The sequence below is a fragment of the Pinus tabuliformis genome, chromosome J, assembly GCF_031772625.1.
Source record: "Pinus tabuliformis cultivar Carrire ecotype Pingquan chromosome J, CPIR1, whole genome shotgun sequence".
Taxonomy (NCBI): Eukaryota; Viridiplantae; Streptophyta; class Pinopsida; order Pinales; family Pinaceae; genus Pinus; species Pinus tabuliformis.
The window spans coordinates 1,206,960,319-1,206,980,511 of NC_142295.1; the positions used below are offsets into that span (position 1 = coordinate 1,206,960,319).

The 20,193-nt window shown below is 32.8% G+C and overlaps 1 protein-coding gene across 1 annotated transcript in view; it reads right to left on the reverse strand.

The window, feature by feature from the left end:
* The window catches only part of LOC149231468 (agamous-like MADS-box protein AGL11), a 454,736-nt gene extending 450,362 nt beyond the window's left edge, over positions 1-4,374 (reverse strand). Inside the window, exon 1 of the mRNA XM_089376313.1 lies at positions 4,038-4,374. Within this exon, the coding sequence (XP_089232439.1) occupies positions 4,038-4,321 (284 nt within the window). The 5' untranslated portion in view covers positions 4,322-4,374. The remainder of the gene's footprint in view (positions 1-4,037) is intronic.
* Positions 4,375-20,193: the final 15,819 nt, after the last annotated feature.

The window sequence follows — 20,193 nt, forward strand, 5'->3', positions numbered from 1 at the left end:
TTGACAGATCACCAAGCTAATGAAATAGCTTATCTTGGTGTCGTCTTCGGAAGAAGCGGAAATAGATTATCTTGGTGTCGTCTTCTAAAGTCCACAAAGCAACAAAAGAGATTGGATTTACATTGCGGCATTCCTCCACAATGATCCTAAGCGTAATGAGGTGCTCTGTTGTTGTTGAGTGCTGCTTTGTAAAACCTGCTTGGCCTTTAGCCCACTTACCTTCACTTTCAAGCCATATGCTCAACTTCCTTTCCAAAATAATACCATATAACTTGGCTAGGAGAGGGTTGATCATAATTGTCCAATAATTAGAGGGGTTATTTGTATCCCCACTTTTAAAAATAGGGATTATGAGGCTTTGAGTCCATGGTTTAGGGAACCCTTGCTTGACTACTTGATTGAAAAGCATGTGAATGTGGGGGATGAGGACAGGACCTCCAATTTTTAAGATTTCCACCTAGTAACCTTCAATGTCCTTAGCTTTCCCATTAGCCAAGCAATTAACCCCAAAATCAATGTCTTCTAATGAGAAAACTTCTTTAGTTGTGAGCAGGGTTTCAAAGTTATCCATGACATTGGGAGATTCATAAAGCTTTTTAAGATAGGAATTCCAGTAGTGTAAAGCAATTTTATTATTATCTTTAGTTTTCTTAGTTAGAATCTGCCTCCAGAATTTCTTAGAAACTACTTTAGAGAGGTGTAAGAGATTCTCTTGTCTTTTACGAATATACTGTTTTTTTTCTTTTTATCTATATACTACTATAAAGATACAACATTTTAAATAATTTTTTTATTTTTTTTTATATAAATAAAATTTAAATCTATATATATAATTTCAACTTAATTTCTTTATTCTTATTTTCTTTATTTTTATAATTAATATTTATAAAGTAATAAATGGAAAAATTCATATGTATAAAAAAAAATAATGATAAGGAAATAGGAAGCCATATAACTTTCTATTTGTTAAAATCATATTTATTAAAATATATAAATAGTGAATATTAAAGTTAGGGAATTATATATACAAATTAAAAATGAGAGAAAATAATTTGTAATTTTAGATAAGAATTTAGTAAAATGAAATTTGAAATATTAATTTAAAAAATTAATTTTTATTTTTTATTTTTTGGTAAGTAAATAATAGTTTACAATTATATACAATTATAAATTATAAAATTAAAATTAATGTCCAGAGAATTTTTATATTTTGATTAATTTTTTTTTTAAATAGTCTCAAGGGGTTGGATTTAATGGTGGAAAGTTAGGGGTTTTTTGCTTTTGGGCAATGTTCAATTTTTATGAGGGCTTAACCTAGAACCATAGGGCACCCGAGGTATCCCAAAGAGATTATATTAAGTGGTCCCATTACCTATGCATACATAAGTGGATCAAAGCCGATCCCATCTTAATCCCCATATTGTGTGAGAGGGGATAAGACGAGTGGGAAATGACTAACTAGTAGTCCGACGTGACAATAAAGGAAGGAGACTTGCCTGAACACATCTCCCTCCCCACCCCAAGCTCCATTTAATCACAAAATATTCTATTGATTGCCATCCTAGGGTATAACTGCATTGGACCATCATCATCTCATTGTGAGGATAGGTAATGGTGCATTGTCAACATATGCAACCATTATGACTCTGGAATGAATGTTTATTATCAGCTTTAACTTTTAATGTTAATGCATTTCAGTTGGTTGGCTTCTACCACTCATGCGTCGGACCTCTCCAATTCTCTTACTTCTTTTTCTGGTTATTCTTTGCTCATCTACACTCGATGAGTCGAGTCTAAAAGTTTAAGCCATCCATTTCCTTTTCAGTGCCCTTGAAAATTCCACCCCTCTTCAACTAGAAGCCAGCTACAATTGTTTCTCTCCACTCTAGCAGTCCCTTGGGTGATTCTAGTTTGCTTAAAATTTGTTCATTGGGCTCTAAGTTTTGGTTATAGTTAACTATGTTTAGGATGCCTCACTAGCATGCATGTTGTAGACAAGGTGCTACATATTATAATGCTAGGGGAGGAATGCAAGCTAATTTGTGTGTGGAGTTAATAGCAAAGAATTATGACAACTAGAATTCTTAGGCCATTCAAGTTGAGCTAAGCAAACCTAAATGAGACATAATTAGTGAATGCAATGGCCTATCATATACATAAATTACATCATAGATGGCAACATGGATTTGTGACACGAGTTATACCCATGGTTGTCACAATGAATAAATGCATGTAGTGAATCTTTATTGGCATATAAGGACCATGTTAGGAAGGGTTCTCTTGGATTAGAATGAGACCAAGGAGGAGATATTCTCATATTGATGGTGCTTGATGAGTTCTAGCTTTACATAAACACTCTAGATTGCCACGTGCAGAGGATTGAAGAACATTTGGATCTCTCACTAAAATTGTGAAGCTCCCGACAACATGCCAAGGAGCCAATCAAGGTCATGCCTTCCAAGTCATCCTAGTTTCAATGACTAACTATTATTTTCCTAGTGTTTTTTTATTTCATTTTTTCTATTATAAAGATGTCTTTGCTACTTGGTTAATTAGTGTTAATCACCATACTAAATCTCATGTATATTTTGGTTTTCAATTTGGACATCATACTCACATGATAAACAACTTCTGGTTCTGACACATCTAAGTTCAGTAATAAAAAACATTAAGCAAGAAAATCTTTTAAATATTAAATTTAAAAAATTCCACAAAAAATATACATATAAAAAAAATTAATATTCTAACTCTTTTAAATTATTGCACTTTTAAAACAATGAGCATGAAAATATTTTAAATATTAAATAAAAAAAAATCCAAAAAACAATATACATATAAAAAAATTATTCTAACTCTTTTAAATTATTGCACTTTTAAAACATTAAGCGAGAAAATCTTTTAAATATTAAATAAATAAATAAAAAAACTCCAAAAAAAACTATATATATATATATTCTAATTCTTTCATATTATTGCACTTTTATTTAAAAATATTTTAAAGAAATTGAATTCAAACAATATCTTTTCAATATCAACTATTTCCATCAGCACGGTTCAATTAATCTTTTATATATATATATATATATATATAAGAAAATCAATTAACATTAAAATCCCAATTCATCAACGAAAATACTTCGTTTATTGGTTAATTAAAATGTTATTACTTTTAGTCATCTTAATTCAAATTTCCTACCAGTTTTTTTTATTCCGTAATCAATGTTTATGCGATTTTTAAAGAACATTTGAAATAAATTGTATTTTTACTATTCAGAGAGCCTTGACAATCACTAGAATACTTTTTTTACGGATCATCAGATTGCAGCTCCTACTCACCTGGGTTTTGGGTTACTTTAATTAACCCTAACTAACCATATGCCTAAAGCAATACGTCCCATTAAAACCCCTAGTTCAAAAAAATACCACGTCCCATTAAAACCGCTAGTTCACCAATACCATTCCCGGTTCTGTCGGTCCGACTCATTTTAACAAATTCTCATCTGAAACACTTAAGGGTTATCACTATCCTTCCCACATATCTAAACGGGTGATTGAAGGTTTATCACTATGCTCCCCATATATCTATTTCAAAAGCGAGAAATGGGCGATTAACAATATTCTCAAAGGCGCATCATCATGCCATATCTAAAATCACTATATTTTTCTGAGATAAGGCAATGAGGTGAAAAAAAGGGCAACCCGTGTATAAAAAAATACCGAGAGACAGTCATGATTTCCCCAGAAAAATACCAACCGAAGTAGTCTGCAAGTCTAAGAGAGAAGCGAGAATGCCTGCCTTAGATATTTCATAATCTATTTTATCTGTCACTAGGCTGCCTCGAGTAATCAATACGCTAACCTTTAAGCCGCTGGAAAAGACCTAATGTTCCGTATCTCTTCTAACCCTTGTTCGTAGGGTAATTGCTTCATTTTTAAAAAAGTTTCGTGACCGTCAAATTGTTTGGATAAATTCAGAAGAAGAGGAAACACTGACAAATACTTCGTGAGATTTTAAGGGATGGAAGAAGGCAACTTACTTGCTGTTGCTTGCAAACTCGTAAATCTTGCCGGTATCAGAGAAAATGATGAGGGCGACTTCAGCATCACAGAGAACAGAAAGCTCGAACGATTTCTTTAGCAATCCGTTCTTGCGTTTGGTGAAGGAAGAATGTCGATTACTAGGGTTTGGAATGCGTTTCAGCTCCAACTTCTTTCCCATTTTGGAGTAGTTTCCACAACAGAGAAATGTAGATATAGCAGTTTCAGTAATTTGTATTATCTTCGCAGCACAGCCAGAACCAGATTTATGGTCTAATTTCATGGCACTTTGGAAACCCCAGTTACGATACAGCTGTCCTGGTAGACGAAAATATCATAATCTCTGTCCTTCGGAACCCAAATCGGGGTTCCCGAGGAAAAAGCTGATTGTACAAAAAGGTGTCAGACTTTTCAGTCAGAGGTCCAGAATTCCACAGCCCTTAGATATTTTTGTATGCCCACCTGAAATGTATGCCAAAACGCTCTCCTCCATTCACTGTAGTTCAATGATTGATTCGTCATTGAGAATGAATCGAAGGTGGGTGTGATATATTACGTTTGGAAAAAATGTTGAAAGGTTAAGAGAATGATTATGAATGGGTGATATATATCGCTTTTCAAATGATTGAGCGGTCGGACTTTGCCATAGTTTGGTGCGACATTGCCTTTTTCCATAAGAAATAAAACATAGGTACATAAGAATATTATTTCCACATTAGATATTGTCATGCCTCTAGAGTTTTGGAAAGGTAACGAATAATGAATCAGAGGTATCGGCCTTTCTCAACCATAAATCGTGTTATTCCATGTACTCAGAACTCGTGATTTCTTGACAGATCACCAAGCTAATGAAATAGCTTATCTTGGTGTAGAAGGGTAACCTGATATCTCCATCTCTATGAATTTAACTTTAGTCGTTTTTATCAACCCACTTCACAATGTATTTCATGCATGCAATGTGGTTGGAAAAGTGGCAAGACACTCCGAACGAGTTGGAATAGTTCATAACTTTGAGGCCGACTTTCTTATGTCATGTTGTACTCTTATCTCAAAATTTTGAATGGTGTTAGGTCAGGAATATTGAAAAGATGGGAAGGGTAATTGAATCTTCTATAAGCTATGCTCTTTCCAAGTAAGAGGTACATCCTTCTAGTCTAGTCCTCGTCCGTCCATTTGCGTTAGTATTTCTAAGTAAGAAGTACATCCTTCTAGCCTAGTCCTCGTCCGTCCATTTGCGTTAGTATTTCCAAGTAAGAAGTACATCCTTCTAGCCTAGTCCTCGTCCATTTGCGTTAGTATAGAGTAGTGTTAGTGTTCGTTAGTATAGAGTAGTGTTAGTGCATTGAACAGATCACTAGTCAACAAATCTTAACCTTTTCCCATGTGATTTTAGTACGGTTCATAATGATTGGAGTAGTTTGGTTGAAAGGATGTTGAATTGCAATTGCAATTCAGCATTATGTATATAATGCAAAATAGTAAATCTAAGGAATGGGTTTAAAAGGAACTTTTGTTATATATTAGAGATTTGTGATGTTTTAGTTTTGTCGATTTAAAAGTTGCATTGTGTGAACTTCAGGAATACAAAGTAATCACAGAGGTTTAATATAACATTAAGTATATTATAAATATTTTTCTATAATTCAAAGATAATATTATAAATAAAAAGTCTTTGAAGTAGTTATGAAAGAAAAGGCTACAAATTATAATTCTAAAATGTAGAATAGACACTCCGTGTAAAATGAAGAATAGAGACACTACAAAAATGGTGTTACATCTCATGAATAAGAAGAAAACAATGGAGAAAGGGCAATCCAAGATATTATCCCAAAACCCGATTTAATAATCCATTCAAAATGAATTTGGCAAATATGTCGAGGAAACAATAGTCTTCTAAGAAAATGTTGTAAGATGCACCATGCAACTTAAAAATCAAATTTGAATACCATGCGAAAATGATTAAGTTTAATATCTTTTGAGAATTCTAAATATATTATAATTTTTTATTAAGTTTAACTTTTTTTTTTAAATTTCAAATATATTATGATTAATTAATTACACATTATTTTTGTTAAGCTTTCTCAAATAATATTAATTTCCCAAAACAATTCAAAGAATAGATGAACATTTTGAAATTATAATGATTTTCAAAATAATTTCCAACTTTAAATATATTTTATTTCGAGAAATCTTTTTGGTAAAATCACATTGACAGGTATTTAGTCGATGCTTTCGAACCACCTAATCTTTTATTTTGTATAAATATATTGTACAATTTGATGCCAACTAATTTTAACATAATATATATTCATCATCATTGTTATTATTATTGTTAGAAAATGTTGTAAAGTAGGAAACAAATAATGTGAAAAGCTCCAAGGGAGAGTTTTAGAGACTAGAAAATGTACTTTGTACAGAAAAAGACGGCTCTAAAAAATGAAAATACATTGGCCTGTGAATGAAAGAATAAGAGTACTAGAATGCCCTCAATATTATTAGGTACTCATGAACCATTGGCTAAGGCGCAGGATGAGTAAGTTTTCTTTAGCACACCAACAAGTTAATAATGGGGGGAGGGAGGGGGGGTGACTTAAACATTTTAGGGTTGGTGCACATGACTTATCTGATACACCTATTCCATTAGTGTGGGTTGTGGGTCATATGAATTCTATAAGATCACACATTGGTTAGAGGAGTGTGCATAGGTGCACATGGATAATCGACACATCAGTTAGCTCGAGTGTGCATATCGAGTGGTACTAGTTTGGTCATCCCCACAGAAAATTGGGGTTTCCACACTCAAAATCATGATATGGAACAATAATACAAGATGAAGCATTTGGTCAACTCAACAGGTGAAGTGGACACACAGTTGGTGGGTTGAAGACAAGGAGAGCACATAACAAAGTAGAGGGTGTGTATCGATCTTAGTTTGGGATACAACCGAGCTACAACATGTGCATCACAATTCGACAGAACGAGTTGTGGGTCTTAACAAAGAGTTATATGTGGTAGCAGTAATGGAGTATTGTTTGTCTATTGATTCTGCACTCTATGATGTTAGGGAATCATACATGAATCAAGACAAGGTGACTTGGGGTACATTTATTTTATAATCGGGTTTGAGTTGTGTGATATTCTTGTAATAGAGTGTGTTCCTATATGTTGTAACAACTAGTTAAGTCAAGTCATTGTGATATTGTATGTGATATATTAAATTAAGTGTTTGGTTAAATTTGTGTATCCCACCTACAAATGAATGGTGTTCTTGTGTATGGTGTATGGTGAATGTTTAGGATTGGATATTTTTGTTAAGTGTAATAAGTAAACTAAAGACTCAACTAAGTAATAAGAAAAGAGAGACATAGTCCATGTTGAGTATGATTGGTGTAGGCATAATTTAGGGAACAAAAACATTGGTGTTGCTTGCCTAGAAGTGCTTGGGGTGCTTATAAATGTTTAGATCCTATAGGGTTATGAAAAATGGTATATCAAAGTGTGTCGTGTAGTTGTGACATATGGTATTTAATTACAACTAAATCATCCTTATGATAGTGTAGCTGAGGGTCACTGATTATTGGAAAGATTGGTTCATGTGAACAAGCTTATGGGTTGGTGAGCATCCATGGCTAGATCGCAACAAGGAGGTAGTGATATGAAGAGGGATCCAAAAAATCCCAAGATGAAGGTTCAAGTGGCTAACGCTAAGAAGTTGGTGGATGAGGTGATCAACTCACTATGTGAGAATGGTGAGAGGATAGAGGGAATAGAGAGAAAGTTGTGACGAATGATGTGAATGTTCAATCATATCCTTGAGGTATTTTAGGATGATATTGAGATGACCATGTAGATCAAGGATGAAAAATTGGCATTTTGGTTGAAGACTGTGGAAGACAAGTTGACATCCATTCTCTAGCAATTACACAATCATAATGATGTGATTTCCATATTGAAGAAAGCGATGAGATAAGGTGTGTCCAATGTACCTATGAGGATTAAGATTAAATAATCAAAGTTATATGATGGGACTCAAAGGGATAAGGTACACTGAAATTTGTGTCAAGAAATAGAGAAATTTTTGGATTAGATGAAAGGGATTTCAGACAAGGCCAAGGTGAGTCTTATCGATAGGTTTCTAACATGAATTTCCAAGTTGTAGTGGAGAAACCTAATGGAGGATTTGGCAACATGTAACATTACAAACATGATTGACACATGGGAAAATTTGAAGAGAACCTTTCATGCACAATTTTGACCCGATGACCAAGCATGGATTGCTTGGAACTGGTCGTTTTCATTGAAGCACATAGGAATGATCCAAATGTACATTAATGAATTTTCCTAGCTCAAGCTTGAGACCCAGGAGATGTTAAAGGAGGATAGATGATTTCATTTCATGAATTGTTTTTAGTATTAGGTGCAAAGTGAGTTGTGATAACAAAATGTGTAGGGTCTTATAGCAATGATCACTACTGCAGATAAGTTGGAATACAAAGGCAAGGGAAAGGACAAGTCAAATAACAATGAAGATTATCATGGTGAAAAGGGAAAGAAGAAGGAAAAAGGGAAAGTAAAGGTCTCGAAGGATAGAGAAGCCAAACAAATGGATTCCATGGAGGAGAAGAAGCTAGTGTTGTGTTGGAAGTAACGACTGTAGAAATGTAAAAAAATTGCTACTGTTAATGAATTCAAAATAAAATCAAGAGATACAAATTCCTTCTACTATTCTGCGGAAAGGAAGACACACGATAGAAACACATGAAATAACATACAACCATCAAAACACAAGGAACACAATGATTTTACAAGGGAACCCAATTGGGAAAAAACCCTTCACTGCTTTGCATTATTTCATATGAGAATATGGATCAATTACAATGATTACTTCCCACATGAAGCACACCCTACACTATAATTTTGATCTCCTACTCTCTTACCTACTCTGACGACCACTTAGCAAAAATACGCCTCAATATTCTTCTTATTTCCTTACGCAATCCTTAAGGAAATTAAGTCCTAAAAAATAGGAGAATTCCTTATTCCCTTGCTCAAATCCTGAAGGAATTCATCAACTGCTCCATACAATAACTGTACACTCAACCAGTATAGAATTTATAACTACAATGATGCTTTTTCCTCCACTCAAACTAGGCAATTCAAATTCCATGCATGACTGGGACTATTTTTAGTAAATTGATCAGTTAACTGAGAGATCAGTCAGTTAACATCATTTACAACTACTTAATTGACCTCCTACTGACTCTTTTAATGAATAGATCTTAGATAACTGATTTTAACTAACAATAACTCCACTAGATTACTAGATTTTAGCAATCAACCCATGCACAACTCTACTTCTAACCTACAAACTCAAATTTACTAATTTACCTAGAAGACAAAGCCATGTCACTCCAGCAAACAATAATGCAAGTCATCTTGCTGATGTGGAAAATCGAATTTCTCCATTTGACTAACGCACAAGTCAAATGAAGCCTTTTCTTATTACAATTCTAACACTCCCTCTTAACAAGAAAAGAATTTTGCACAACCCTAATCTTTCTCTAGCGGAACATATTGTAACACAAATAACACTCCCTCTCACTATTGTTGTTGCTACTGCGAAAACTACAACTGAGAAGCATCCAAAATACTGAATCAACTGTGTCTCTCAGCTACAACTCTCTCTTGGGTCTCTAACTTCTATTAGCCTGAAACTGTTGCTTACGATCTGACAACATCAATTGACACTAATCCTTCTTCGATTGAATACAATGGGCCCCTGTAGCAAGGGTAATGATCCAAGATAGGATTATACTGCAACTGTTGCTACTCTCCCATGGACCATGCCCAAATATTTACAACTCTAGGACTAAGGCTCTACATGGCCCCACCTTACTCTTGGAGGTATAGCTACAGGCATGGTGAAATCTACCTCTAGCTTGTAGATATTTTTAACTCGAACACCAATTTGTTTTACTTGTTCAATAGCAACATGATTCAAATAAGCTTTCCCCTTACTGAACATCACATCATATCCAAGGTCATGAAGTACAACTACAAAAACTAGATTTTTCTTCAAATAAAGAACAAACTTTACATCCTTTAGGTGAAGATGGGAGCCTGACTCTCTCTTAAAGGTGATAGTGGCAATACCTTTGGTACTATACCTTCTATCATCTCCAATATCTATGTGTAATTGTAAGTCCTTCTCCCATAGGATGTTGAAGAATTCCTTACTTCCTATCATATTATATGAGGCACCATAATCTAGGTACCACTCACTCCCTCTTACTGTGCTTGTGTTGCAAGAAATGAGGGTGAAATCCAACTCAAATTGTGATGCAAGACCTTCTCCTCCTACTCTTGCTTCGGGCTCCTTACTAAATTTCTTGTGTGGACACTTGGTTGCATAGTGTCCATACTCATGGAAGTGAAATCGTTTAATTTTACTGACGTGTTTATTATTTCCATGGTTCTGGCTGGATTTTGCCTCACCTTGGGTCTTATTTCCTGGCATTATTTCCTTTTCTAACTAGAGCACATTATTCTTCCTCATAATATCTGGATGTGAAGCCATCTCTAGTGTTTCTTCTGATCTCTTCCTGCACCAAATCATACCAAAGTCTCTCCCAATCTGGTAGCTTGTCTCTTCCATTAACTAAATACTCATAGTTGTGCCACGACGTTGTTAGGCCAAGGAGTGTTAAATTCACAGTTTCAGATGATGCCACATTTTCTCCTACTCCTCTAAATTCATCTCGAACCTGAGTGAGTTTGGATAAGTATTGAGGAATGACTTCATTCTTCTGCATGTGAATGTTCCTGTGATTGTCTCTTAATGCCATTTTCTTGGCATCATTGCTACTCTGGAATAGATCTGTGAGAGGTTTCCACATTACAAAAGAAGAATCCTTTCCATGCAAGTTTGAAATCACATGATCTTTAACATCCTTGAGAATAATCCTCTTAGATTTTGTTGTGTCTTTCTTCCATTGAGCAAGTGCTTGTGCATTTGATGTTGTTGGTTTTGGAATATTAGCTTGTGTGTATTCCCAAGACTCGTCCCAGGGCTTAGAACTCATCTTCCCCAAGGAAGGCATCTCATCCAGTGCCTAATGATGGTGGGCATCTCAAGGCTGGCCCAACTCCCTCCACAACCATTTAAGGTACATAACCCCACGCATTGAAGTCCTTACACCACTTCTGGACTTTGGCATCCCAATCCAATTCCACACACTCAACCTCCTCAATATGGTGCCATAGTTGCTCAAGAGCTATCCATCAACAATTATACAATATAAAAGAAACACTACCATATGCAGTGTTGATTGAGTTTGTCCCCAACCCTTATGTTGTTACACATTCTCCCTTGTAGGTATGAGCTCCCATGAGATCATCAAATAAATTGCCCTTCTCAGCTCATTTGTGGATTTCATATCAATCATCACATCTCAGCATACAACCCATGCATTAGTTATAATCATAACATCATATAGAATACTTCATATGGTCCTAATAAATAAATAATCCAGATATTGCATCATGCATACCACATGTTTCATATCTTGAAATATCATCATAAGTTTCAACATCAGCATATCTATATCAAAGATATATTGTGACATCACATAATAAAAGGAACCACATATCAATATAACCTCTTGCCATAACATTATAAATATGATAATCATCTAAATACTATGGCACTAATACATTATAATCATTCTTATCATGATTCATCATAGAATTCAATTTCATTTTCTTGCATAAATAATGAATATCAACAATGAAATAACATTATTTAACATCCATACTATTAGTGTCATTCTATAACTCTTTTCTATTCATCACCTCCTTCCAAGTTGGTTATGGTTACAAGGGCTATGGTTCATGACCTTTACTAAAAAAATTAAGTTCCTTCTTCACCCTTCCTCCATAAATAACTTTATCAAATGTACACTACAACATTGGGATCAATCTTAGAATGTTATCTCTTATTTTTCCAAAATGTTAGTTATCAACATTATTATTTCAATGTTGTACCATTTTCCTTCCCCTCTTTAAGAGGAGATATCCTCAAAACAAAGTTATAACATCTTGACTTTTGTTCTACAATAACATTAAATATATTTCACATCAAACTCTCAATTCTTGACAACATGTATATGGTACAAGAATATATTCCCTTTGAAAATAAATCATGATAATTGATAAACATTTGTTCACCCATATTTATCCATGTGGATCACAAGTAATTCTTTATCAATATGAGGAACATATTACATCCTTTCATTTATATCAACATTAGATTTCCACATCCAAATCACATCCTTCCTAGTGGGTTTTTGCATTAATCATCATCCCACACTCTCATCATAAATAAGTTTGGAAAGTTTGTTCCATAATCATGTTTATCTCATTGGAAAAAACAAAAGCTTAAAACACTTCAATTTTTTGTTAAATTTTCACAATTCACACTTTAGAAAGTACGTCTCTTAAGAAGTGCAAGCATAAGAGTGTTAGTGATAGCACAATTCATATAGTTATTTTAAATACAACCACTTTAAGATACATCTAACTTATATTGATTCCTAATACACACTAGAACCTAAGGTTATATTCCCACACCTTAAAATAGGTATGAGAATGATCTTTATTACTTCTATACACACACCCCACATTATTCCGAATACATAATTTATTCTAGTAACAACCCCAAAACATAACAAACAAAATTTCTACATGATAATAGTAACCCACAAAAAGAACAAAAAAAATCAGAGTTGTATCTTCTTTATCATGAAATATTAAAATATGTATAACAATTATTATATTACACATAAAGATATTAATTTTTCTAATTATGACAAAGGAGTAATATCATATCATTTCTGTGAAACTACTTAATAGAAACAAGAATACAATACATAAATGTATTTCATCCATCAATTTCATTAATAAAATTTTACCGTGATAAAATAAGTTCTAAGTTCTAGCCATAAAATTCCCTCCACCAAAATCAAATCTACTCATGGTATTTTAAACCCATGTGCAAACTATCATGCCAACTCATTCCAATTTAAAACCTTATTCATGTTTACATTCCAAAACATGTTTATGGTATATGAATACAATCTATGGTTTTCATAAAAGCCATGTGTCTTATTCAAATGATGATTGGCCTTCAAAACAAGTAACATTTTTAAAAAATGATGTGCATGTCCATCATTTTCTCCTTACCAGAACCCTAATAATGAGATTTAATCTCGATCTTTCTGCCATCTAGTAATTACCATCCACCATTCATATTTTGATATCTTTAAGGAAACTAAACTTGGAGGGATGTAAATATTTACCATAAATAACTATATAAAATATATGTCCATAGAAATAATATTAATAATAATAGATAAATAAATATGTTCCATATTTGTAAAATCAACATGCAAAGTATTAGTTACAATGTTCAATTGAACTGAAACCTTAAAAATTGTTTGTCATTACCCATCATCATAATAATAATAATATTATTATTTTAATATATATATATTTTATTATCACAAATTTTTCTTCCTAATAATAATAATAATATTATTATTTTAATATATATATATTTTATTATCACAAATTTTCTTCCGTAAGCTTCCAGATTAGTTTTTTGTCTGAAATTTTCGTATCCTTAATTAAAATTCACAAAGTATGAGTCTATCTATTTATTTTTGAGAAATTTGATATAAAATATATTCTAAACGAATAATTGTGTCTCAACAATTCAACTAACAGCCACTTTTGTGGATTGTTTTCTGAGCTCTTGAAACCTAGTGTAACTGATGTAGATAAATTATGGACTCTAATATCCATTTATTGGAATTAAACAAAATATCTCGTTGACATTTTGTCAGTTTTGTAAAAGCTACTCATGGTAAAGTCTGGATGACGTTTAATAATTTCATTTAAAAAGAAAAATCACACATAGATTTTCATGATATTGGAGATCTATATTCTACCCATAGATTAATCTTCTCTCATTTAATAGCACATCGTTCTTTTGGTTTTAATAACGAATAAAAAATGTAGAAATCAATAATTAATTAATTATTACCCTCTTTTTAGTGATTAATATTTTAATTATTCTCCTCTTTTTTAACATTTTTTGTGGGGTTGGTTTTCATTTATGCTAAAAATATTATTAATTAGAAATATTCTTATGCTATCACTAACAACATTATGAATTATTAACAACATTATTTTTCTCATTATTCAAAAATCACATAGAAATATAGAAATATAATAAGTCCAAACATTTGTAATGTCCATAAAACAACCCATGAACGAATCTTCCATTCCCATTACCGTATGTGCAAAATACTAGTTCTCTCCTTACGATTTTATAGTAGCTATGTGTGAATTCCAAATTAATTCCAACCCTTTCTCTCCAAATCCATTTCTCCATGACAACTGAACTTAACTCAATGACCCGTTGTAACCAAAATCGATAATAATAATATCAACATTTTAATGCCTATATAATGAAGATCTTGAAACAAAAGAAACTGAAGTTGAAAGAAAATAAGTGATTAGAGAAAAATGTTATCATTTTTTTTCACGCTTTGAATTATTTCAAAGGAAACATATGATGTGATTATAACAGACAATGAGCAAAAGATGAGTTCTGTTTTATTTGTCTGTTTTTTTTTAATAATAAATAACATTTTTTTTTTGTACAATTTCCTTTTAATATACAATTTCTCTACTTTATGAATGCTCTTCTTAGACAGATATGAGGTTGTACTCTCAGACCTCACCATGTTATGATATGAAAATAAGAAAAACCTAGATAATGGAGAGGGGAAGTAAAATTAAAGATTTTATTAATTCAAGCCCTCACCTTTAGTCTATGTTTAGAATGATAGATCCGAGCCACAAGACCCATAATGCAGATATCTACGCATGGTTTTGGAGATTTGATATAATAATAGAAGAATCAAATGTGGATAAGATCTCACTCTGAAGTGCTCATCAACAAAGTAACTAAAGAGAAGTCTGAGAATGATAATTGATCTTGATGGTATGTGAATAATATATTATCTAGAGAGACTTGGTTCCTGGATCTAATCTAGATCTTGGAGAATCTTACTCATTAAAGGATTAAAATAGATTTTAGAATAAATATAGAAGGACAATATTAATCCAAAAGTTTAACAATTCCTTTTGAGCAGATCTAGAATAGTACAATAGATCTCATTAGATCTTGCAGTAATGTTTAATTCCCAAAGGTACCTAGAGTTTAAACATGCTCAGATACCATATGTAATGACTAAGAATTAAAATATACTAATTAAATACATCAACCATGCTTTTATAAATAAACATATCTACTTAATTAATTACCATAGGATTTTCAAAAGGTTTGAAAGAACATCATATCTGTAAAGCAATGATAGGCCTTACTAGTGATAATGAAGTTGTCACACTATCGAGATCCTACTGACTGCAACAAAGTCTTAGGGACAACTCTCTACCCAACCTTAGGCTAGTTGAAACCAATATCTCTTGTAGTTGTCACCCCTAGCCTTCAGTCAACTTACTACTACCAATTCTCTTTATCTTGCAACATTCCTTTCCTCAAAGAATGAGTGAATGAATGAATGCTTCTCATCTCCCTTTTTAGCCATTAAATAGAACCAATTATTCTAAAAATGGTAAGGGGATTGGAAAGGGGTCCACATGTGCACAATCCACGTGTCATCATGCCAACTTTTATTTATTATTTTATTTTTCTTCGTTATTTGTTATTTTATTTTATTATTAATATTATTTCATCTATTATTATTATTATTATATGGGATTACATTGTATCTATCCAAAAGAGAATTATGCGAAGAATTGTCCTTTGAGGTAGAAGTTGATGGATTTGGAGCATATAAAGAAGTCATTTATTGGATTGTTATAGGTTATGGTTGTCACCATGGAGGTTCAGTCCACATAAATACAAGAAAAAGAGGAAACTTGACTTAGTTATGTATGTGAAAAGATCAATGGGAGACATGTTATATTCATGGTTGACAGTTGAGCTACCAATAACTTCTTTAGGGAGGATGTACCAAGATGAACTGGGTTGAATCTTGAATTGGAATAGACACCATTAAAGGTTGCTAACTCTAAACAAAAAGATGTGGTTGGTATAGATAAAGAAGTTCCGATCAGGTTTAAACTTTAGAATGTGAGGATGAGCATTACCAATGTCCCATTGGAAGATTATGCTATGGTTTTGGGAAAAGAATTATTTAGACCATAGAAGGTCATTATAATCCCACATTTAGACAATTTGGCAATATATTTTTAGTCCCACCCTTATATTAGTGTGAATTGAGAATAGTAACATGACTGGAAGCACAAATTAGTTTTATGCCATGATTACTGGATTTAATCAGTAGTAAGATGGAGGTATATCGAGGACAAAAGAAGGGATGGTCCAACATACTCTTTTAATACATGAGGATATGGTTTGTGGATTATAACAAAAGGTTAGTAAGATAGATGATGTCTTGATACTTCACTCTAACACCATGGTGACATTAATAGACAGATTTTGGGGGATTTCCTAGAGAAATGAGCTACAAAGAACGAGGAGACAAGGATTCCTAATCATTTTACAAATTGAGTAGATGACTCACCCATGATCTAGGAGTGTAACCATGGGAAATCATGGCATTGGTGCAAGTGTGATAAGGAGGATATTGGACCAATTGTGAAGACACTCGAGGTAGTGAGTGGCCATATCATCCTAATTTGGAGCAATTTGTGGAGGAGGAAGAAGGTATAATGACATCTCATGTACTTTTTCTAATGTATATGATATATTAGGACATGGGGGCTTTAATGAATGTAGTGGGACATATTTATAATGGAGATGGAGGAAATATTCAAGGACGTTTCCATTATTCACCTTAACATTGATTCAAATTGACATGATTTACAATTAGAGGGAGATGGTAAGTCCCTTTTCGGGTGCCTTGGAGGTACCTTAGTTGAGAGAATTGGTGATTGAGGAGTTTCATGTGAGCTGCTGAGATTGAAACAAGTGAACATACATGAGTAAGTGATTTCTTGTGAGCTACAATGATATTGTTAGATTATGTACCTGATTAGCTAGAGGCATAGGGGGATGTAGGAAACGAAGGAATGCAAGGGTAGTTTAGAGTAGAGGAATAGTAGAATATCACGAGGCAACACTTTAGTAATCAAGATAGTGATATTTTAGTTGGTTCCTTAGTGGATCGATTTACAAATAAGAGGATTTCTAAGTATAGAAACAATTTGGAGTGGAGGAGGATGTAAGCTCATCAAGTCTATTAGGCATGCATGGACCATCCACTAGGGTGCATGATGAGTGAGTTTAGTTGAGTGCATGGACAAGTTCATGATTGTGGAGACAATTTATATATTTCAATGTTAGTATTCATGATTATCATTACACACCCATTGCATCAATTATGTGTGGGTAGAAGTTCACACAAGTTCAATAAGATCACATGTTGATTAGATGAGCACATATGGGTTCACAAGAATTTCAAACACATCGATTAGATTGAGTGTGCATTTTGAGTTCCATCAGCTTGCAGGTTATCCGCGGACAACCTTAAGGTTTCCACACCTACACACTCAATATGGAATAATGGCCCAAGATGAAGAGTTTGGTTAACTTTATGGGAAAATTAAAAACATTGGTGTGTCCACAAAGAGAATAGAAAGTAGAGTCAATTGGAACAATGGGACAGAGTAGAACATGGAAGATTGGTTATGTGTCACACCATCACGAGAATGCACATCAATTGGCCATATCACCAAATTTTGGGCTTCCACCATGTACACAACTAGCAAAGTTTGTCAGGAGGGTTAATGAAGGGGAATGAATCTCCCATTATATGGGAGAGAATAATATATATATGTGACTAGGCAAGAACATCTAGCACAACCAAACAAAACACAACAAAATTATTTGGAAGGTAAAAAGAGTGCACAAGAGCAAGCATGTCAAAGGTCAAATATGAGGAAAGTGCATGACGAAAGAGAGGATGTGGACCAATCTCAGTGTGGGAGACCCTGAGATGCAACATGTACCCCAAAAGATGACAAAGTAAGTCATAGGTCTCCTCAAAAGGTTATACAAACTATTGGAAATTAAATATCGTATGACTATTAGCCATGCACTTTGCTTAATTGGGGAATCAGAGAGGTGTTGAGGTAGGTTGACTTGGGCTACATTTTCATTGTAACATGGTTTGGGTTATGTCATATTCATGTACCAAGTCGTGTGCATGTATGTTCTAACCATTGGCTAAGCCAAAACTTTCTAACATTGTATCTGATATATTAAGTTGGGTGTTAAGTAAAGTTTGAGCCACTTATTTATATATCAATCAGAATCTTACATATGGTATATGGTGAACATTTGGCATCATAAATTTTGGTTAAATATAATAACTAAACTAAATATTTAACAAGAAGAAAAGAGAAACCTAATCCAAATTGAGTATGACATGTGTAGACATAATATTAAGAAGAAAAAAAAGTGTTTGTATCATATTCCTAAAAGTCCATGAGGAACATGGCTATACCATGTGGATCCTCTGGGTCCATGACAACTACATTGTAGAGGCATTATACATAAAGTATAATGTGAAACCAAGGTCGAGAGAATACCTAACCAAGCACTGAAACGAATTAAATCTCTTTCCAATTTAAAAGAGGTTTGTATCTCAAGAGATTTGATCCCTCTCGGCACTTTGTAGATCCAGAGTTAAGATGGATCTAGGATGATTTAATTTCCCTCTTTAAATAGCTTACGTACCACATGAATACCATGCGTCAATACCATGGGTCATTTTTTTTTATAGAGTTAATTTTATTTTGACCAACTCAAAATGTTTGCATTACATTTGATTAATATTTTTATTTATTTTTGTTAATTTAATTTAAATTAATTTTATTGTATGTAATTTTATTTGGTCAATATGTTAAACATGACATTACTTTACAACATTTCTACCATATTGGATTGGAGAGAACCTCTCGACGTAACTAGAGGAGAGAATCTCGTTGAAATATGTCATGCATTTTTATATTTTAGTTTAATTGTATTTGAGCAAGTGTAAATGTAAGTGAGTTTGTGAGATTTTGTGAAGATTTGGACACAAGTGATTTAATTTTGAGTAAAATATTTTAATTATTTAATTTTGAGTGAGAATAATTTTTGTAGTATTTGAGTTGGATTAGTTTTGTGTGGTCTAGTTTAATATATTTTAATTAAATTTATTTTAATTTTAAATATATTAATATATATATATATATATATATATATATATATATATATATATATATACACACACACATTGTGAGTAAAATTTTATTCGTAAATTAATTAATTATTTGAAAATTATTATCAAAATAATAAAATATAACATTTTTTCTTTAAATGCCCTATATCTATTTTTATTTGTTTATTAAATGAGTAAATTATTATTTTAATTTTCTCATTGTAAGCAATTATGGTATTATAATGATTTGGACATACTAATATTGTAATTTTATATCCTTCAGCTACTAAGAAAATGGACACAATTAACTAAGAAACAAGCACTTATAGAGACCATGATACCATAAGTGTGGAATGATGAGGAGAACAAGAAAGGAAATCCAATATGCACAAATATCCCTAACTATATGCCATTTTTTTTTTAGAATTATCCTCCATTTTCGCTTGATGACTTGACAAGCCAATTATTGAATATAGTAAGTGGATGGACCACCTTTTGTGATTATGAGAGGAATGGGATAAGTACTCGGAGGATGGGATAGGGATATGTGAATGATGAATAATCATATCATCCTTTAGAAGTTTCTCCCATGGAATTGGAAAATGTGCCTACCTTTGAAGGACACGAATTTGTAATATAATTTAAGTATATTTCTCACCCTTAGTTAGAAATAATTAAACCCATCATAAAAAAAATATCAACTCCATAAAATAAAAAATAGTAGACTTGGTAAAAATGATAATACATACACACAATTCACATTCATGCACACAAAGAATTCTTCATAAATTTAATGAGGAAAATTAAAAGTTTGAAGAAGACTTCAAACACTAGT